At 53.4% G+C, this 21978-nt stretch overlaps 2 protein-coding genes across 2 annotated transcripts in view; one reads left to right on the top strand and one right to left on the bottom strand.

Annotated features, from left to right (window-relative positions):
• Positions 1 to 297: 297 nt before the first annotated feature.
• Positions 298 to 17686, bottom strand: LYSMD1 (LysM domain containing 1). Its single transcript, XM_082242843.1, has 3 exons — positions 17300 to 17686; positions 7625 to 7947; positions 298 to 690 (listed from the first exon to the last, which is right to left on the bottom strand). Exons 1-3 carry the CDS (start codon positions 17471 to 17473, stop codon positions 513 to 515), a joined length of 675 nt encoding a protein of 224 aa, XP_082098969.1. The 5' UTR covers positions 17474 to 17686; the 3' UTR covers positions 298 to 512.
• Positions 17687 to 18354: 668 nt separating this feature from the next.
• The window catches only part of SCNM1 (sodium channel modifier 1), a gene marked incomplete at its 5' end in the record, with an annotated part of 16122 nt that continues 12498 nt past the window's right edge, over positions 18355 to 21978 (top strand). Inside the window, 3 exons of the mRNA XM_082242812.1 lie at positions 18355 to 18405; positions 19962 to 20032; positions 20382 to 20470. Coding sequence (XP_082098938.1) covers positions 18355 to 18405; positions 19962 to 20032; positions 20382 to 20470 — 211 coding nt within the window. The remainder of the gene's footprint in view (positions 18406 to 19961; positions 20033 to 20381; positions 20471 to 21978) is intronic.

Here is a 21978-nt window from a genome sequence, read left to right as displayed (position 1 = left end):
GCAGGTGGCAGTCTAACCCTACAATAATCTTTTTCAAACCATGCTTCCTGTAGGTGGCAGTATAACCCTACAATGACTAATCATAAACCCTGCTTCCTGTAGGTGGCAGTATAACCCTACAATGACTAATCATAAACCCTGCTTCCTGTAGGTGGCAGTATAACCCTACAATGACTAATCATAAACCCTGATTCCTGTAGGTGGCAGTATAACCCTACAATTACTAATCATAAACCCTGCTTCCTGTAGGTGGCAGTATAACCCCCACAATCAAACCTTGTTTCCTTTACAAAAAATAAAAACTTTAGGAAAACAATGGTGGGATTCTTGGAAGTCTCCAAAAAGCTGGCAGGCACTGAATTTATCACAATTGCACTGGGGGGGAGGGAGGGGGTTCAGTGCATCACTACATTACAACAGGTACACTTTAAAATCGTATAGAAAAATGTCCATCCAATATATATATAAAAAAATAACATTAAAAATAGGAAGATAAAAAGAGGAAACAAAGGTCATAACTTAAAGATCTCATCCTCGTGATCTCGGAGGGTGGAGGTGCGGGTAGTCACTGTTAAGGGGACCGGTCCAAGTAATGAGCGCTGCTGAGTCTGTGGGGATCCCTCCCGAGACCTGCTGAGACTGGGAGTTTGGTATCCGCCCCTGCTGGACGCTGCGTCTTCCTCGGCAGCCCTGAGGGACAAAAAAACACAGAAATCACTCAAATCTCATATCATGCAATATCAAAAGTCCATCAATCAATAAAACAACCCCCGGTGATCCTGCCATTCACAAGGAGGGTGGGGAGATCTGTAACACTATTTTATCCATCTTGCTCGGACGGAGAAGCAATGAGCATCAGAAGCGCTGTGGTAGTTGACCTTTTTCTGGAGAAAACGCTGCTCTGAGCTCCCTACAGTGCCGGAGACACATCCAGCATTTGGTTGGGCGGTCTCTACTAAAGGGCAGATGAGCCGCACAGAACTCTTATCCTCCTCTTCTGTAAAGATGTCACATGACCATCAGCTCCCCTTCTCACTTAAAAAAAACACCACTGGAGTGAGCCCACAGCAGCATTTTCACCAGGAAAAGAAGGCAAATCATTCCTTTTAAAATGGTCTTCATCTCTCCCAGCAAGATGGCCTTTAGAAAGGAGTATGAAGGCTTCCACCTTCCCATACTAAATCATCTAACAGCACTGTGGCTTAGTGGTTAGCACTGCTGCCTCACAGTACTGGGGTTCCAGGTTCAAGACCCAGCCAGGATGCCATCTACCCAGAGTCTGCATGCTCTCTGTGTGCCTACTATTAGCTTAGTGGTTAGCCCTGCTGTCTTGCAGTACCATGGTCCTAGGCTCAAATCCTGGCCAGGAAGCTGTCTTCATGGAGTTTGTGTGCTCTCCCTGTGCTTGATCTCTGGGATCAAAGGGGTGTTGGCAGATGCCCCTGACCAATAAAACTGAGTGGCCATGGGCTGTCCTGGGTTTATGACAATATCAGGTCCCTCCCTTACAAACAGATTTATACCACTATTCATACCTTCTAATATGTAACTGGTTGCATTCTTGAAACTGATAGATTATTGTTCAGCATTGGTTCCTGTCTGAGCTTATCTTCCCTTCTATATGTGCTAGTGTGGTCGTGTATGACCTTATTTTGTTCAGTACAACATTTCTCATTCAACTATATACTGTACTTATTATTAATGTGTCAGGTTCCTGTCTGAGTTTATGAATCGTGTGTGTATTGTTTAATTTGTGAATTGGGCAGAGCTCTCTGATTGCCTTTTTTACAATCCCCATTCGTTTTGGCAGATGCCCCTGACCAATAAAACGAGGTGGCCATGGGCTGTCCTGGGTTTACGACAATATCAGGTCCCTCCCTTACAGACAGTTTTATACCACTATTCATATCTTCCGATATGTAACCAGTTGCATTCTTGAAACAGATTATTGTTGAGCATTGAATTTCGCGTCCAGTGATACTAAACACAGGGTAGCTCAGAAAAACTTGTCACCCAGGAGGCATCTGACATTTATCTTCCCTTCTATATGTGCTAGTGTGGTCATGTATGACCTTATTTTGTTCAGTACAACATTTCTCATTCAACTATATACTTATTATTAATGTGTCAGGTTCCTGTTTGAGTTTATGAATCGTGTGTGGATTTTTTAATTTGTGAATTGGGCAGAGCTCTCTGATTGCCTTTTTACGATCCCCTTTCGTTTTGGCAGATGCCCCTGACCAATAAAACGAGGTGGCCATGGGCTGTCCTGGGTTTACGACAATATCAGGTCCCTCCCTTACAGACAGTTTTATACCACTATTCATATCTTCCAATATGTAATCAGTTGCATTCTTGAAACAGATTATTGTTCAGCATTGAATTTCACGTCCAGTGATACTAAACACAGGGTAGCTCATATAAACTTGTCACCCAGGAGGCATCTGACATCTATCTTCCCTTCTATATGTGCTAGTGTGGTCGTGTATGACCTTAATTCGTTCAGTACGACATACTTATTAATAATGTGTCATGTTCCTGTCTGAGTTTATGAATCGTGTGAGAATTTGTTAAGTTTTGAATTGGGCAGAGCTCTCTGATTGCCTTTTACGATCCCCATTAGTTCTGTGCATCCTTAATGGATTTGGTCATAGTTTTTCGATAGGCCTGGACAGCAGAAACAGACATCCTGCCAGGACTCAATTAACGGTTTACTGCTTGGCACAGGCCTAAGCGTTGATTTTTGATGTCTCGGAGTTGAGAGAACGGCTCTTTTGAAGTGTAAAACCTAGGCATTCCATGAATTAAAGGAGGAGGGAGGCCACTGCTGCAATGTGTAACTGTTCTGCAGGACTGTCATGGCTGACCTATGATAAATGAACAACATGGCCGCTTGCTACAGCTTTCTGTGTGTCCAGTACGTGATATCATTACAAGCACTGCTGCCTTTAAGCAGTTGGGTCTCAGGTTCAAATCCCAGCCATAATGCTATCCACGTGGAGTTTGTATGCTCTGCCTAATTTGCTAGGGGCTAATTGGTTAGCACCGGGGTCCCAGGTTTAAGGCCTAGCCAGGATGCTATCTACATTAAGTTTGCATGATCCTGCTGTGTCTGCTAGTGGTTAGTACTGCTGCCCTGAAGGACTGTGGTCCCAGGTTCAAATCCTGGCCAGGATGATATCTATATAGAGTTTGCATGATCCTGCTGTGCCTGCTAGTGGTTAGCACTGCTGCCTTGCAGGACTGTGATCCCAGGTTCAAATCCTAGCCAGGATGCTATCTACATGGAGTTTGCATGCTCCCCCTGTGCTTACTAGCTGCATAGTGGTTAGCACTTGGGTCCCGGGTTTAAGACTTAGCCAGGATGTGGTCTACATGAAGTTTGCATGTTCTCCCTATGCTTGCTAGGGACTTAGCGGTTAGTACTGCTGCCTTGCAGTACAGTGGCCCAAGGTTCAAATCCCAGGAGGATGCTATCTACATGGAGTTTCCACAATTTCCCTGTGCCTGCTAGTGGCTTAGTGGCCAGTAGTGCTGTCGTCAAAGTACTGGGGTCCCAGGTTCAAGCCCCCAGCCAGGATGCTACAGTATCTACATAGAATTTGCTTGCTAGGGGCTTAGTGGTTAGCACTGGGGTTCCCATGCTTAAGACCCAACCAGGATGCTATCTACATGGAGTTTGCATGATCTCCCTGTAGCTTAGAGGTTAGCACTACGCCCTTGCAGTACTGTGGCCCCCTGGTTCAAATCCCAGTCAGGATGCTATCTACATGGAGTTTGTATGCTCTCCATGTGTTTGCTATTGGCCTAGTGGTTAGCACTGGGGTTCCCATGTTTAAGACCCAACCAGGATGCTATCTACATGGAGTTTGTATGCTCTCTATGTATTTGCTATTGGCCTAGTGGTTAGCACTGGGGTCCCAGGTTTAAGACCCACCCAGGATGCTATCCACATGGAGTTTGCATGCTCTCCATGAGCTTGCTAGAGACTCAGTGGTTAGCAACGCTGCCTTGCAGCACTGTGGTTCCAGGTTTAAATCCCAGCCAGGATGCTCACTACATGGAGTTTGCATGCTCTCCCTATGATTGCTAGTGTGGATACTCCAGTTTCCATACTCCAAAAGACATGCTAGTAGGTAACTGGGCCCTGCCCTGCTCAGGGTAAACGAGGAGGCACCACCTTTGACAACCCTCACCTTATTGTAAAAAAACCCAACAAGAACTGTCCCCTGCAGTCAGAGCCAATAAGAGAAGAGGATAAGGGACTATGCAGTCCAAGCATGATACAAAACACTGGCTGCCATCTCGTGGTTATAACTGGTAATGCATGCTGTTGTTTTCCAGCCTATTTATGGCTGAGAAGTGACAGTTGTGGACACCCATGGGGGGGGGGGGGGGATTTGGCTGCACACCAGGTTCTGAGGTCTCTTTATCTCTCTCTCTGTCTGCCATCTCTTCAGCCCCCCCAGCATCTGGATGTCACACCTTGAATAGCGGCATCACGGATGCTGCGGTGCGGTGAGGCGGAGATGACAGCTATACGGCTATTAAAGAAGCTGTTAGCGGCTCTGCTTTTGAAAGCCGCCTGTACACCCGACTTCCTTCCTGCTGATCCATCACAGATAACAGGAGGAATTTATCACTGAGAGAACAACAAAGTGCAGCTCAATCTATGCCGGGGAGTGGATGCTGATGAAGAGAAAAATGGGATTTTTGACTGACCGTAAAATCCATTTCTCAGATGTTCATTGAAGGACACAGCTCCTGATCTTCTTAACTATTGGGTTATACTGCCCCCTACAGGAGGAGGACACTAGGCAGAAAAAAGTCTGGCTACGCCTATGGGCAGTCCCAGGGGGTATACTCCCTCTCTCTGCTATAGGTACTCAGTTTTGTTAGAAGCAGTGTCAAAAGAATTACACCTTCACAGAGAGGTGGGTGCTGTGTCCGTCAATGAACATCAGAGATCCTGCCCTTTTTTGTGCCCTCCTTCTACTGAAGTGAAGGCGGCTGCCCCTTTCCTATCCCTTAGGAGGGTGGGGGACAGTTCTGAGATAAGTCTCTTCAGCAACCAAGAGTGAAAAAGTGCACCCCCATCCTCCAAAAATTGTGAACTAATTCAACAGTATAGGTTGCAGGTCCTGCCCCTTTTTTCTGCTCCCGCTCCTACTGAAGTGAAGGAGGCTGCCCCTTTTCTATCTCCTGACCGGGCGTGGCAGAACCGAAAGAAGTTCTTTTAGCACCCTAGGGTGAAAAAGTGCACCTTCCCTCCATAAGTTGTAAATTAATTCAACAGCCTAGGTTGCAGGTCCTGCCCTTTTCTTTTTCCCCCTCCTACTGAAGTGAAGGAGGCTGCCCCTTTGCTATCCCCTGGCTGGGCCATGGGGTGGGAGCTGCAGAGCCGGGATAAGTTCCTTTAGCACCCAACGGTGAAAAAGTGCACCTCCATCCTCCAAAAACTGAACTAATCAACAGCCTAGGTTTCAGATCCTGCCCTTTTTGTGCCCTCCTTCTACTGAAGTGAAGGCAGTTGCCCCTTTGCTATTCCTTGGCTGGGTCAAGAAGGGTAAGGGACAGTTCCGGGATAAGTCTCTTTAGCAACCAAGAGTGAAAAAGTGCACCCCCATCCTCCAAAAATTGTGAACTAATTCAACAGTATAGGTTGCAGGTCCTGCCCCTTTTTTCTGCTCCCGCTCCTACTGAAGTGAAGGAGGCTGCCCCTTTTCTATCCCCTGACCGGGCGTGGCAGAACCGAAAGAAGTTCTTTTAGCACCCTAGGATGAAAAAGTGCACCTTCCCTCCATAAGTTGTAAATTAATTCAACAGCCTAGGTTGCAGGTCCTGCCCTTTTCTTTTTCCCCCTCCTACTGAAGTGAAGGAGGCTGCCCCTTTGCTATCCCCTGGCTGGGCCATGGGGTGGGAGCTACAGAGTCGGGATAAGTTCCTTTAGCACCCAACAGTGAAAAAGTGCACACGTCTCTATAAGCTGTGAACTAATTCAACAGCCTAGATTGCAGGTGCTGCATTTTTTTTGTGCTCCTGCTCCTACTGAACTGAAGGAAGCTGCCTCTATGCTAGCCCTTGGCTGGGCCATGGGGTGGAAGCTGCAGTGCTGGGATAAGTTCTTTTAGCACCCAAGTGTGAAAAAGTGCAACCCTATCCTCCAAAAACTCTTAACAAATCAACAGCCTAGGTTTCAGATCCTGCCCCTTTTTGTACCCTCCTTGTACTGAAGTGAAGGTAGCTGCCCGTTTGCTATCCCTTGGCTGGGCCAAGGTGGGTGGGTGACAGTTTCGAGATAAGTCCCTTTAGCACCCAAGAGTGAAAAAGTGCACCCCCATCCTCCAAAAATTGTGAACTAATTCAACAGTATTGGTTGCAGGTCCTGCCCCTTTTTTCTGCTCCTGCTGAAGTGAAGGAGGCTGCCCCTTTTCTATCCCCTGACCGGGTGTGGCAGAACCAAGAGAAGTTCTTTTAGCACCCAAGAGTGAAAAAGTGCACCCCCATCCTCCAAAAATTGTGAACTAATTCAACAGTATTGGTTGCAGGTCCTGCCCCTTTTTTCTGCTCCTGCTGAAGTGAAGGAGGCTGCCCCTTTTCTATCCCCTGACCGGGTGTGGCAGAACCGAGAGAAGTTCTTTTAGCACCCTAGGGTGAAAAAGTGCACCTTCCCTCCATAAGTTGTAAAGTAATTCAACAGCCTAGGTTGCAGGTCCTGTCCTCTTCTGTTCTCCCCCTCCTACCGAAGTGAAGGAGGCTGCCCCTTTGCTATCCCCTGGCTTGGCCATGGGGTGGAAGTTGCAGTGCCTGGATAAGTTCCTTTAGCACCCAACGGTGAAAAAGTGCACCCACCTCCATAAGCTGTGAAATAATGCTACAGTATTGGTTGCAGGCCCCGCCCTTCTGCTGAAATGAAGGCAGCTGTCCCCTTGGCTAACCCATGGATGGTCCAGTCATGACAAGTAGAGGAGCTCCCTGTCCACTGATTGGTACCTGGATCACCATTGGGGAGATCTCTTATTTCCTGTCCAGGTAACCACACACAGAAAGTGGAGGAATCTTCCCAATGGGGACACCGGCAGCCATCTTTTCCCACTCCCTCCATTAACAAATCTCTGATTCTTTTGTGTGCACTTGGGGCCGTTCAAGCTTAAGAGCACACTATAGACAGGCCTCAGCTTAAACTGCACACTGTGAGCTTCTCATAATATGCATTAGAAGCTGCAGCTAGTCAGATAGAGCCTGGCTGGAGGACATCCAGCATCTGCTAGCTCTTTCCTCCCCAGCCTGACTGTTCCTGGCCGGCCCGCCCCTTTCATTCATTGGATATATTTCAGTTCTTTCAAATTGTGAAGGCTCAGTATCATAAGTGGGCGTTACCTAGGGCCTGCCTAGGACTGCCCACTCCTCAAGACTGGCACCCTCCCCTCAAGGCATTTTGATATTTGCATAACTCCTCCCACTTATCAGGATGGAGGGCTCTTGGTAGGAGTACTGAGGCAGGGCACAGAGAGCTTTTCAGGATGCTTTGTACTGCCCCCTGCTGGCCCCTCCCACCAGCCATCATCTGCCCATATGGTTAGAGAAGCCAATACACCCCCCCTTCCCTACCGCCTGGACTTACGCGCTCTCCCCCTCCCGTATCTTCTTCACGGCGGCCCTCTTGGACACCCGGATCCTGGTGTCCAGCTTGCTCATGAAGTCGCTGGCCGACACCTCGTCCCTGCGCTCCGCATGGGAGGCGCTGCGGTGAGGCCGGCTCTTCTCCTCCTTCTCTGGCTGACCCGCAATCGCCGGCCCTCCCCCACTCTCCTCTTCCGCGTCCTCCTTGATCCCGGCCCCGTTGGACAGCTCCGGCTGTTCAGTCAGGATGGGGATGCTGAGATATTTCTTCAGGAAGATGGAGTCATTGGTGTAGAGGCGATTGGCTCGCTTGATCTGTTCCATCTGCGGGGGAAGAGATGGGCGGAGATTAGTGCCTGCCACAAAATATGATTGGCTGCAAATAGGCAAAGCTTTGGTTTTAGTTCTGGGGTCCCCCCGATATATGAAGGGTTCCCTGCACTTCCTGTCTCAGATATAAAACAGGCAGTGGGGGGAAATCTGCAGGGGAAGGGTGGGTGCTGAGTACAACTCCTGAGGGGTGTGTGGACACCTGGGGGGTGGCACTCACCATGACCCCATGTCTCAGTACAGTGACCCCCCGCACTCACCGTGACCCCGTATCTCCGTACAGTGACCCCCGCACTCACTGTGACCCCGTATCTCAGTACAGTGACCCCGTATCTCAGTACAGTGACCCCCCGCACTCACTGTGACCCCGTATCTCAGTACAGTGACCCCGTATCTCAGTACAGTGACCCCCGCACTCACTGTGACCCCGTATCTCAGTACAGTGACCCCGTATCTCAGTACAGAGACCCCCGCACTCACTGTGACCCCATATCTCAGTACAGTGACCCCGTATCTCAGTACAGTGACCCCGTATCTCAGTACAGTGACCCCCGCACTCACTGTGACCCCGTATCTCAGTACAGTGACCCCCCGTATCTCAGTACAGAGACCCCCGCACTCACTGTGACCCCGTATCTCAGTACAGTGACCCCGTATCTCAGTACAGAGACCCCCGCACTCACTGTGACCCCGTATCTCAGTACAGTGACCCCGTATCTCAGTACAGTGACCCCCGCACTCACTGTGACCCCGTATCTCAGTACAGTGACCCCGTATCTCAGTACAGTGACCCCCGCACTCACCGTGACCCCGTATCTCAGTATAGTGACCCCCGCACTCACCGTGACCCCGTATCTCAGTACAGTGACCCCGTATCTCAGTACAGTGACCCCGTATCTCAGTACAGTGACCCCCGCACTCACTGTGACCCCGTATCTCAGTACAGTGACCCCCGCACTCACTGTGACCCTGTATTTCAGTCCAGTGACCCCGTATCTCAGTACAGAGACCCCCTCCACTCACTGTGACCCCGTATCTCAGTACCGAGACCCCCGCACTCACTGTGACCCCGTATCTCAGTACAGTGACCCCCGCACTCACTGTGACCCCGTATCTCAGTCCAGTGACCCCGTATCTCAGTACAGAGACCCCCGCACTCACTGTGACCCTGTATTTCAGTCCAGTGACCCCGTATCTCAGTACAGTGACCCCGTATCTCAGTACAGAGACCCCCTCCACTCACTGTGACCCCGTATCTCAGTACAGAGACCCCCGCACTCACTGTGACCCTGTATCTCAGTACAGTGACCCCGTATCTCAGTATAGTGACCCCGTATCTCAGTACAGAGACCCCCGCACTCACCGTGACCCCGTATCTCAGTACAGTGACCCCGTATCTCAGTATAGTGACCCCGTATCTCAGTACAGAGACCCCCCCGCACTCACTGTGACCCTGTATCTCAGTACAGTGACCCCGTATCTCAGTACAGAGACCCCCCGCACTCACCGTGACCCCGTATCTCAGTACAGTGACCCCCCTGCACTCACCATGACCCCGTATCTCAGTCCAGTGACCCCGTATCTCAGTACAGAGACCCCCGCACTCACTGTGACCCTGTATCTCAGTACAGTGACCCCGTATCTCAGTACAGTGACCCCCGCACTCACCGTGACCCCGTATCTCAGTACAGTGATCCCGTATCTCAGTACAGAGACCCCCCGCACTCACCGTGACCCCGTATCTCAGTGCAGTGACCCTGTATCTCAGTATAGTGACCCCCGCACTCACCGTGACCCCGTATCTCAGTGCAGTGACCCCTTTTCTCAGTATAGTGACCCCCCCATTCACCGTGACCCCGTATCTCAGTACAGAGACCCCCGCACTCACCGTGACCCCGTATCTCAGTACAGTGATCCCGTATCTCAGTACAGTGACCCCGTATCTCAGTAAGTGACCCCGTATCTCAGTACAGTGACCCCCGCACTCACCGTGACCCCGTATCTCAGTACAGTGACCCCCGCACTCACCGTGACCCTGTATCTCAGTACAGTGACCCCGTATCTCAGTAAGTGACCCCCGCACTCACCGTGACCCCGTATCTCAGTACAGAGACCCCGTATCTCAGTACAGTGACCCCCGCACTCACCGTGACCCCGTATCTCAGTATAGTGACCCCCGCACTCACCGTGACCCCGTATCTCAGTGCAGTGACCCTGTATCTCAGTATAGTGACCCCCGCACTCACCGTGACCCCGTATCTCAGTATAGTGACCCCCGCACTCACCGTGACCCCGTATCTCAGTGCAGTGACCCTGTATCTCAGTATAGTGACCCCCGCACTCACCGTGACCCCGTATCTCAGTGCAGTGACCCCGTATCTCAGTACAGTGACCCCGTTTCTCAGTATAGTGACCCCCCCCCATTCACCGTGACCCCGTATCTCAGTACAGTGACCCCATATCTCAGTATAGTGACCCCCACACTCACCGTGACCCCGTATCTCAGTGCAGTGACCCCGTATCTCAGTACAGTGACCCCGTTTCTCAGTATAGTGACCCCCCCATTCACCGTGACCCCGTATCTCAGTACAGTGACCCCATATCTCAGTATAGTGACCCCCACACTCACCGTGACCCCGTATCTCACTATAGAGACCCCCCGCACTCACCGTGACCCCGTATCTCAGTACAGTGACCCCGTATCTCAGTACAGTGACCCCCGCACTCACCGTGACCCCGTATCTCAGTACAGTGACCCCCCGCACTCACCGTGACCCCGTATCTCAGTACAGTGACCCCGTATCTCAGTACAGTGACCCCCGCACTCACCGTGACCCCGTATCTCAGTACAGAGACCCCGTATCTCAGTACAGTGACCCCCGCACTCAACGTGACCCTGTATCTCAGTATAGTGACCCCCGCACTCACCGTGACCCCGTATCTAAGTACAGAGACCCCGTATCTCAGTACAGAGACCCCGTATCTCAGTACAGTGACCCCCGCACTCACCGTGACCCCGTATCTCAGTATAGTGACCCCCGCACTCACCGTGACCCCGTATCTCAGTACAGTGACCCCCGCACTCACCGTGACCCCGTATCTCAGTACAGTGACCCCCCTGCACTCACCATGACCCCGTATCTCAGTCCAGTGACCCCGTATCTCAGTACAGAGACCCTCGCACTCACTGTGACCCTGTATCTCAGTACAGTGACCCCGTATCTCAGTACAGAGACCCCCGCACTTACCGTGACCCCGTATCTCAGTACAGTGACCCCGTATCTCAGTACAGAGACCCCCCGCACTCACCGTGACCCCGTATCTCAGTGCAGTGACCCTGTATCTCAGTATAGTGACCCCCCCACTCACCGTGACCCCGTATCTCAGTACAGAGACCCCGTATCTCAGTACAGTGACCCCCGCACTCACCGTGACCCCGTATCTCAGTATAGTGACCCCCGCACTCACCGTGACCCCGTATCTCAGTACAGAGACCCCGTATCTCAGTACAGTGACCCCCGCACTCACTGTGACCCTGTATCTCAGTACAGTGACCCCGTATCTCAGTACAGAGACCCTCGCACTCACTGTGACCCTGTATCTCAGTACAGTGACCCCGTATCTCAGTACAGAGACCCCCGCACTTACCGTGACCCCGTATCTCAGTACAGTGACCCCGTATCTCAGTACAGAGACCCCCCGCACTCACCGTGACCCCGTATCTCAGTGCAGTGACCCTGTATCTCAGTATAGTGACCCCCCCACTCACCGTGACCCCGTATCTCAGTACAGAGACCCCGTATCTCAGTACAGTGACCCCCGCACTCACCGTGACCCCGTATCTCAGTATAGTGACCCCCGCACTCACCGTGACCCCGTATCTCAGTACAGAGACCCCGTATCTCAGTACAGTGACCCCCGCACTCACTGTGACCCTGTATCTCAGTACAGTGACCCCGTATCTCAGTACAGTGACCCCGTATCTCAGTACAGAGACCCCCGCACTCACCGTGACCCCGTATCTCAGTACAGTGACCCCGTATCTCAGTACAGAGACCCCCCGCACTCACCGTGACCCCGTATCTCAGTGCAGTGACCCTGTATCTCAGTATAGTGACCCCCGCACTCACCGTGACCCCGTATCTCAGTGCAGTGACCCCGTATCTCAGTACAGTGACCCCGTTTCTCAGTATAGTGACCCCCCCATTCACCGTGACCCCGTATCTCAGTACAGTGACCCCATATCTCAGTATAGTGACCCCCACACTCACCGTGACCCCGTATCTCACTATAGAGACCCCCCGCACTCACCGTGACCCTGTATCTCAGTACAGTGACCCCGTATCTCAGTACAGTGACCCCGTATCTCAGTACAGTGACCCCGTATCTCAGTACAGTGACCCCCGCACTCACCGTGACCCCGTATCTCAGTACAGAGACCCCGTATCTCAGTACAGTGACCCCCGCACTCACCGTGACCCTGTATCTCAGTATAGTGACCCCCGCACTCACCGTGACCCCGTATCTCAGTACAGAGACCCCGTATCGCAGTACAGTGACCCCGTTTCTCAGTATAGTGACCCCCCCATTCACCGTGACCCCGTATCTCAGTACAGTGACCCCATATCTCAGTATAGTGACCCCCACACTCACCGTGACCCCATATCTCAGTGCAGTGACCCCGTATCTCAGTACAGTGACCCCGTTTCTCAGTATAGTGACCCCCCCATTCACCGTGACCCCGTATCTCAGTACAGTGACCCCATATCTCAGTATAGTGACCCCCGCACTCACCGTGACCCCGTATCTCAGTACAGTGACCCCGTATCTCAGTACAGTGACCCCCGCACTCACCGTGACCCCGTATCTCAGTACAGTGACCCCCCGCACTCACCGTGACCCCGTATCTCAGTACAGTGACCCCGTATCTCAGTACAGTGACCCCCGCACTCACCGTGACCCCGTATCTCAGTACAGAGACCCCGTATCTCAGTACAGTGACCCCCGCACTCAACGTGACCCTGTATCTCAGTATAGTGACCCCCGCACTCACCGTGACCCCGTATCTAAGTACAGAGACCCCGTATCTCAGTACAGAGACCCCGTATCTCAGTACAGTGACCCCCGCACTCACCGTGACCCCGTATCTCAGTATAGTGACCCCCGCACTCACCGTGACCCCGTATCTCAGTACAGTGACCCCCGCACTCACCGTGACCCCGTATCTCAGTACAGTGACCCCCCTGCACTCACCATGACCCCGTATCTCAGTCCAGTGACCCCGTATCTCAGTACAGAGACCCTCGCACTCACTGTGACCCTGTATCTCAGTACAGTGACCCCGTATCTCAGTACAGAGACCCCCGCACTTACCGTGACCCCGTATCTCAGTACAGTGACCCCGTATCTCAGTACAGAGACCCCCCGCACTCACCGTGACCCCGTATCTCAGTGCAGTGACCCTGTATCTCAGTATAGTGACCCCCCCACTCACCGTGACCCCGTATCTCAGTACAGAGACCCCGTATCTCAGTACAGTGACCCCCGCACTCACCGTGACCCCGTATCTCAGTATAGTGACCCCCGCACTCACCGTGACCCCGTATCTCAGTACAGAGACCCCGTATCTCAGTACAGTGACCCCCGCACTCACTGTGACCCTGTATCTCAGTACAGTGACCCCGTATCTCAGTACAGTGACCCCGTATCTCAGTACAGAGACCCCCGCACTCACCGTGACCCCGTATCTCAGTACAGTGACCCCGTATCTCAGTACAGAGACCCCCCGCACTCACCGTGACCCCGTATCTCAGTGCAGTGACCCTGTATCTCAGTATAGTGACCCCCGCACTCACCGTGACCCCGTATCTCAGTGCAGTGACCCCGTATCTCAGTACAGTGACCCCGTTTCTCAGTATAGTGACCCCCCCATTCACCGTGACCCCGTATCTCAGTACAGTGACCCCATATCTCAGTATAGTGACCCCCACACTCACCGTGACCCCGTATCTCACTATAGAGACCCCCCGCACTCACCGTGACCCTGTATCTCAGTACAGTGACCCCGTATCTCAGTACAGTGACCCCGTATCTCAGTACAGTGACCCCGTATCTCAGTACAGTGACCCCCGCACTCACCGTGACCCCGTATCTCAGTACAGAGACCCCGTATCTCAGTACAGTGACCCCCGCACTCACCGTGACCCTGTATCTCAGTATAGTGACCCCCGCACTCACCGTGACCCCGTATCTCAGTACAGAGACCCCGTATCTCAGTACAGTGACCCCCGCACTCACCGTGACCCCGTATCTCAGTATAGTGACCCCCGCACTCACCGTGACCCCGTATCTCAGTGCAGTGACCCCGTATCTCAGTATAGTGACCCCCGCACTCACCGTGACCCCGTATCTCAGTACAGAGACCCCCGCACTCACTGTGACCCTGTATCTCAGTACAGTGACCCCGTATCTCAGTACAGTGACCCCCGCACTCACTGTGACCCCGTATCTCAGTACAGTGACCCCCCTGCACTCACCATGACCCCGTATCTCAGTCCAGTGACCCCGTATCTCAGTACAGAGACCCCCGCACTCACTGTGACCCTGTATCTCAGTACAGTGACCCCGTATCTCAGTACAGTGACCCCCGCACTCACCGTGACCCCGTATCTCAGTACAGTGATCCCGTATCTCAGTACAGTGACCCCGTATCTCAGTATAGTGACCCCCCCATTCACCGTGACCCCGTATCTCAGTACAGTGACCCCATATTTCAGTATAGTGACCCCCACACTCACCGTGACCCCGTATCTCACTATAGAGACCCCCCGCACTCACCGTGACCCCGTATCTCAGTACAGTGACCCCGTATCTCAGTACAGAAACCCCCCGCACTCACCGTGACCCGTATCTCAGTGCAGTGACCCTGTATCTCAGTATAGTGACCCCCGCACTCACCGTGACCCCGTATCTCAGTACAGAGACCCCGTATCTCAGTACAGAGACCCCGTATCTCAGTACAGAGACCCCCGCACTCACCGTGACCCCGTATCTCAGTATAGTGACCCCCGCACTCACCGTGACCCCGTATCTCAGTACAGAGACCCCGTATCTCAGTACAGTGACCCCCGCACTCACTGTGACCCTGTATCTCAGTACAGTGACCCCGTATCTCAGTACAGTGACCCCGTATCTCAGTACAGAGACCCCCGCACTCACCGTGACCCCGTATCTCAGTACAGTGACCCTGTATCTCAGTATAGTGACCCCCGCACTCACCGTGACCCCGTATCTCAGTGCAGTGACCCCGTATCTCAGTACAGTGACCCCGTTTCTCAGTATAGTGACCCCCCCATTCACCGTGACCCCGTATCTCAGTACAGTGACCCCATATCTCAGTATAGTGACCCCCACACTCACTGTGACCCTGTATCTCAGTACAGTGACCCCGTATCTCAGTACAGAGACCCCGTATCTCAGTACAGAGACCCCCGCACTCACCGTGACCCCGTATCTCAGTACAGAGACCCCGTATCTCAGTACAGTGACCCCCGCACTCACCGTGACCCCGTATCTCAGTACAGTGACCCCCGCACTCACCGTGACCCCGTATCTCAGTACAGTGACCCCGTATCTCAGTACAGTGACCCCCGCACTCACCGTGACCCCGTATCTCAGTACAGAGACCCCGTATCTCAGTACAGTGACCCCCGCACTCACCGTGACCCTGTATCTCAGTATAGTGACCCCCGCACTCACCGTGACCCCGTATCTCAGTACAGAGACCCCGTATCTCAGTACAGTGACCCCCGCACTCACCGTGACCCCGTATCTCAGTATAGTGACCCCCGCACTCACCGTGACCCCGTATCTCAGTATAGAGACCCCTGCACTCACCGTGACCCCGTATCTCAGTATAGTGACCCCCGCACTCACCGTGACCCCGTATCTCAGTACAGTGACCCCGTATCTCAGTACAGTGACCCCCCCCACTCACCGTGACCCCCGTATCTCAGTACAGTGACCCCGTATCTCAGTATAGTGACCCCCGCACTCACCGTGACCCCGTATCTCAGTGCAGTGACCCCGTATCTCAGTACAGTGACCCCGTATCTCAGTACAGTGACCCCCCGCACTCACCGTGACCCCCGTATCTCAGTACAGTGACCCCGTATCTCAGTATAGTGACCCCCGCACTCACCGTGACCCCGTATCTCAGTACAGTGACCCCGTATCTCAGTATAGAGACCCCCCGCACTCACCGTGACCCCGTATCTCAGTGCAGTGACCCCGTATCTCAGTATAGTGACCCCCGCACTCACCGTGACCCCGTATCTCAGTACAGTGACCCCGTATCTCAGTACAGTGACCCCCGCACTCACCGTGACCCCGTATCTCAGTACAGAGATCCCGTATCTCAGTACAGTGACCCCCGCACTCACCGTGACCCTGTATCTCAGTATAGTGACCCCCGCACTCACCGTGACCCCGTATCTCAGTACAGAGACCCCGTATCTCAGTACAGTGACCCCCGCACTCACCGTGACCCCGTATCTCAGTATAGTGACCCCCGCACTCACCGTGACCCCGTATCTCAGTATAGAGACCCCTGCACTCACCGTGACCCCGTATCTCAGTATAGTGACCCCCGCACTCACCGTGACCCCGTATCTCAGTACAGTGACCCCCGCACTCACCGTGACCCCGTATCTCAGTACAGTGACCCCGTATCTCAGTACAGTGACCCCCCGCACTCACCGTGACCCCCGTATCTCAGTACAGTGACCCCGTATCTCAGTATAGTGACCCCCGCACTCACCGTGACCCCGTATCTCAGTGCAGTGACCCCGTATCTCAGTACAGTGACCCCGTATCTCAGTACAGTGACCCCCCGCACTCACCGTGACCCCCGTATCTCAGTACAGTGACCCCGTATCTCAGTATAGTGACCCCCGCACTCACCGTGACCCCGTATCTCAGTACAGTGACCCCGTATCTCAGTATAGAGACCCCCCGCACTCACCGTGACCCCGTATCTCAGTGCAGTGACCCCGTATCTCAGTATAGTGACCCCCGCACTCACCGTGACCCCGTATCTCAGTGCAGTGACCCCGTATCTCAGTACAGTGACCCCGTATCTCAGTACAGTGACCCCCCGCACTCACCGTGACCCCCGTATCTCAGTACAGTGACCCCGTATCTCAGTATAGTGACCCCCGCACTCACCGTGACCCCGTATCTCAGTACAGTGACCCCGTATCTCAGTATAGAGACCCCCCGCACTCACCGTGACCCCGTATCTCAGTGCAGTGACCCCGTATCTCAGTACAGTGACCCCCGCACTCACCGTGACCCCGTATCTCAGCGCCAGGCCCTGTAGGGTGTCCCCCGGCTCCACCAGGTGCTCCACCTTCCGGACCCGGGCCGGGGAGTACTGGGATTGGACCAGGCTGCCATAGGAACGGGTCCTGGTTCCTCGGAGGAGCCCGGAGCCCCCCGGGGTGGAGGAGGAGGAGGACATGGCTGACAGAACTCCTCTCACATGATGTCTTCTTCTTCTTCTTTCAATTCTAATTCTATAATTCTAATTGAATTCCCCTGACAGGAGGAGGGGGAGGGGGGACAGTACTGGGTCACATGACCTCCCCCCCAGTCTGCGGCTCCCTGCGGCTCAGAACTGCTGACAGCAGCTGGCCAGAGGTGACAGCACCGGGCGGGGCATGCCGGGAAACGTAGTCCGGGGAAGGGGAGGGGGCGTGACCACAGGTAGGCGTACAGCGCGCCCTACCCCGGGGTGACGTTACGTATTGTGTACGGACGGCGGGACTACATCTCCCAGCAGGCAGTGCGGCCGTACGGAAGCCGGTGTTCCGTGAGAATTACCTACCCGTGAGAAAAACCTACCCCTCGTCACTTCCGGTACTCGGCACTGTATGTAATGCAGCGGTTACATTAAAACAGCTGTGCTGCAATACAAATCATCTCCGCTCCTGTCACTGTCACTTCCCTGATCTCGGATAGTAAATATAAAAGCGGCAGCGGCTGTATGAAAAGATAAATCACGGAGCCGAAAGCCGCTTTTATATTTACTTGCCGAGAGCAGGGAAGTGACCGGGACAGGAGCGGAGATGATTCGTATTGCCGCACAGCTGTTTTATGTAAGCGCCGCGTCGGTAGGTTTTTCTCACGGTACACCGTGATCGTTTCATACTAGTGCGCTTGCGCACTAGTAAGCTCCTCTGTTCTTCCATCACGTATCCGGGGCTCTGAGCATGCGCAGTGCTGCGCTGCTCAGCTCTTTCTGGCCGGAAGTGACGAGGGGTAGGTAATTCTCACGGAACACCTGTAGGATTTTCATGGGTCCAGGAACATTTTACAACCCCGGCTGAGGAGAATACAGGAATGTCGTTTAAGAGAGAGGGGAACGATGGGAGCCAACTGAATGTACTGAGGGTAAGAGGAGGGGGGAGTGGTTGGTATAGAGGGGGGAGGGGGGGCAGGTTGGTATAGAGGGGGGAGGGGGGGCAGGTTGGTGGGGGGAGGGGGGCAGATTGGTATAGATGGGGGAGGGGGGCAGGTTGGTGGGGGGAGGGGGGCAGGTTGGTGTAGATGGGGGAGGGGTGACAAGTTGGTATAGATGGGGGAGGGGGGGCAGGTTGGTGTAGAGGGGGGAGGGGGGGGGGCAGGTTGGTATAGATGGGGGAGGGGGGGCAGGTTGGTATAGATGGGGGAGAGGGGGGCAGGTTGGTTTAGAGGGGGGCAGGTTGGTGTAGATGGGGGCAGGTTGGTATAGATGGGGGAGGGGGGGCAGGTTGGTGTAGGGGGGGGCAGGTTGGTATAGATGGGGGAGGGGGGGCAGGTTGGTATAGATGGGGGCAGGTTGGTATAGATGGGGGAGGGGGGGCAGGTTGGTGTAGGGGGGGGCAGGTTGGTATAGATGGGGGGGAGTGGCAGGTTGGTATAGATGGGGGAGGGGGGGCAGGTTGGTGGGGGGAGGGGGGCAGGTTGGTGGGGGGAGGGGGGCAGGTTGGTGTAGATGGGGGAGGGGTGACAAGTTGGTATAGATGGGGGAGGGGGGGCAGGTTGGTGTAGAGGGGGGAGGGGGGGGCAGGTTGGTATAGATGGGGGAGGGGGGGCAGGTTGGTATAGATGGGGGAGGGGGGGCAGGTTGGTATAGATGGGGGAGAGGGGGGCAGGTTGGTGTAGAGGGGGGCAGGTTGGTGTAGATGGGGGCAGGTTGGTATAGATGGGGGCAGGTTGGTATAGATGGGGGAGGGGGGGCAGGTTGGTATAGATGGGGGCAGGTTGGTATAGATGGGGGCAGGTTGGTATAGATGGGGGAGGGGGGGCAGGTTGGTATAGATGGGGGCAGGTTGGTATAGATGGGGGAGGGGGGGCAGGTTGGTATAGATGGGGGCAGGTTGGTATAGATGGGGGAGGGGGGGCAGGTTGGTGTAGGGGGGGCAGGTTGGTATAGATGGGGGAGGGGTGACAAGTTGGTATAGATGGGGGCAGGTTGTTATAGATGGGGGAGGGGGGCAGGTTGGTGTAGATGGGGGGGAGTGGTTGGTTTAGATGGGGGAGGGGTGACAAGTTAGTATAGATGGGGGAGGGGGGGCAGGTTGGTGTAGAGGGGGGCAGGTTGGTTTAGATGGGGGAGGGGGGGCAGGTTGGTATAGATGGGGGAGGGGGGCAAGTTGGTATAGATGGGGGAGGGGTGACAAGTTGGTGTAGAGGGGGGCAGGTTGGTATAGATGGGGGAGGGGGGGGCAGGTTGGTGTAGGGGGGGGCAGGTTTGGTATAGATGGGGGAGGGGGGGCAGGTTGGTGTAGATGGAGGGGGGAAGTGGTTGGTGTAGATGGAGGGGGGGGCAGTTTGGTGTAATTGGAGGAGAGGGTAAATTGGGAGGGGGGGTAAGAAGATTTAAGATAGGGGTACAGGGGAGTTATAGAGAGGAGGGGGAGGGGAAGATATATCTCTCTCTGACCTCCTCCTTTGTCTCCATACAGAAGCGGAGGGTGGCCGATCTGCTGGCCGGCTTCATCCCTGAGGACGAGGCTCTGCTGCTGAAGAATGGGAGGTGTGTAATCCTGATTGGCCGCCTCCTCCTGATTGGCCGCCTCCTTCCTGACCGCTGCATATAAATTGATGAGTGGCTCCAGCCAATGAGGCAGCTGAAGTTTTGTGCCAATGATGACTTTTCCTTTAAATGGTGAAACCTGGCTACACCGCCTCCCACATGTTCCTATTGGTCCTTTAAAGTGATTTAAAGCTTTATTGACCAATAGGGTGACTGTGTGTAGGAGGCATAGTCAACCGGGGGGGGTACATTGGGTGTAATGGTTACTAATTGCAATGCAGGAGATCTTATTATTTTTCTAAAAATCTTTCTGGACCTTTGCTGAGCTCATCATGTGATGTCATTCCAGGTACGCCTGCACCGTGTGTCACCACCGGCCCGTCTTCGACACCATAGACATGCTCTCCATTCATCGCAATGGGAAGAAACACACAGCTGGTGAGTGCCCAAATATGGAGATTGTTCCTCGTGTGCTTGTCCTGTAACCTCAGGGGAGGAAGATTGGAGTCACACATATACACAGCCCATTCCTCATGGGCGTGTACCGTAACCTCAGGGGAGGGAAATCGGCATCACACTTTTACACAGACCATTCCTCATGGGCGTGTCCTGTAACCTCAGATCAGAGTCATACATATACACAGCCTATTCCTCATGGGTGTGTCCGGTAACCTCAGATCAGAGTCATACACATACGTAGCCCATTTCTTATGGGCGTCCTGTAACCTCAGGGGAGGGAAATCGGCGTCACACATTTACACAGCCCATTCCTCATGGGTGTGTCCTGCAACCTCAGATCAGAGTCACACATATACACAGCCTATTCCTCATGGGTGTGTCCGGTAACCTCAGATCAGAGTCACACACATACGTAGCCCATTTCTTATGGGCGTGTCCTGTAACCTCAGGGGAGGGAAATCGGCTTCATACACAGCCCATGCCTCATGGGTGTGTCCTGTAACCTTAGATCAGTGTCACACACATACATAGCCCATTTCTTATGGGCATGTCCTGTAACCTCAGGGGAGGGAAATCGGCGTCACACATTTACACAGCCCATTTTCTCATGGGTGTGTCCTGTAACCTCAGATCAGAGTCACACATATACACAGCCTATTCCTCATGGGTGTGTCCTGTAACCTCAGATCAGAGTCACACATATACACAGCCTATTCCTCATGGGTGTGTCCTGTAACCTCAGATCAGAGTCACACATATACACAGCCTATTCCTCATGGGTGTGTCCTGTAACCTCAGATCAGAGTCACACATATACACAGCCTATTCCTCATGGGTGTGTCCTGTAACCTCAGATCAGAGTCACACACATACATAGCCCATTTCTTATGGGCGTCCTGTAACCTCAGGGGAGGGAAATCGGCGTCACACATTTACACAGCCCATTCCTCATGGGTGTGTCCTGCAACCTCAGATCAGAGTCACACATATACACAGCCTATTCCTCATGGGTGTGTCCGGTAACCTCAGATCAGAGTCACACACATACGTAGCCCATTTCTTATGGGCGTGTCCTGTAACCTCAGGGGAGGGAAATCGGCTTCATACACAGCCCATGCCTCATGGGTGTGTCCTGTAACCTTAGATCAGTGTCACACACATACATAGCCCATTTCTTATGGGCATGTCCTGTAACCTCAGGGGAGGGAAATCGGCGTCACACATTTACACAGCCCATTCCTCATGGGTGTGTCCTGTAACCTCAGATCAGAGTCACACATATACACAGCCTATTCCTCATGGGTGTGTCCTGTAACCTCAGATCAGAGTCACACATATACACAGCCTATTCCTCATGGGTGTGTCCTGTAACCTCAGATCAGAGTCACACACATACATAGCCCATTCCTCATGGGTGTGTCCTGTAACCTCAGATCAGAGTCACACATATACACAGCCTATTCCTCATGGGTGTGTCCTGTAACCTC

The sequence above is a fragment of the Pelophylax lessonae genome (genome assembly GCF_965119305.1).
Source record: "Pelophylax lessonae genome assembly, chromosome: 13".
In the NCBI taxonomy this organism is placed as follows: Eukaryota; Metazoa; Chordata; class Amphibia; order Anura; family Ranidae; genus Pelophylax; species Pelophylax lessonae.
This window is presented reverse-complemented; position numbering and strand designations above follow the sequence as displayed.

Bases quoted from the DNA above. Each gene is read 5' to 3' on its own strand.
- LYSMD1 (XM_082242843.1), bottom strand. From the start codon at position 17,473: ATGTCCTCCTCCTCCTCCACCCCGGGGGGCTCCGGGCTCCTCCGAGGA. The intron at 7,948-17,299 runs GTGAGTGCGGGG...CTTCCCCCGCAG, and splicing joins CGCTGAGATACGGGGTCACG to ATGGAACAGATCAAGCGAGC. The intron at 691-7,624 runs GTAAGTCCAGGC...TTTGTCCCTCAG, and splicing joins ATACGGGAGGGGGAGAGCGC to GGCTGCCGAGGAAGACGCAG.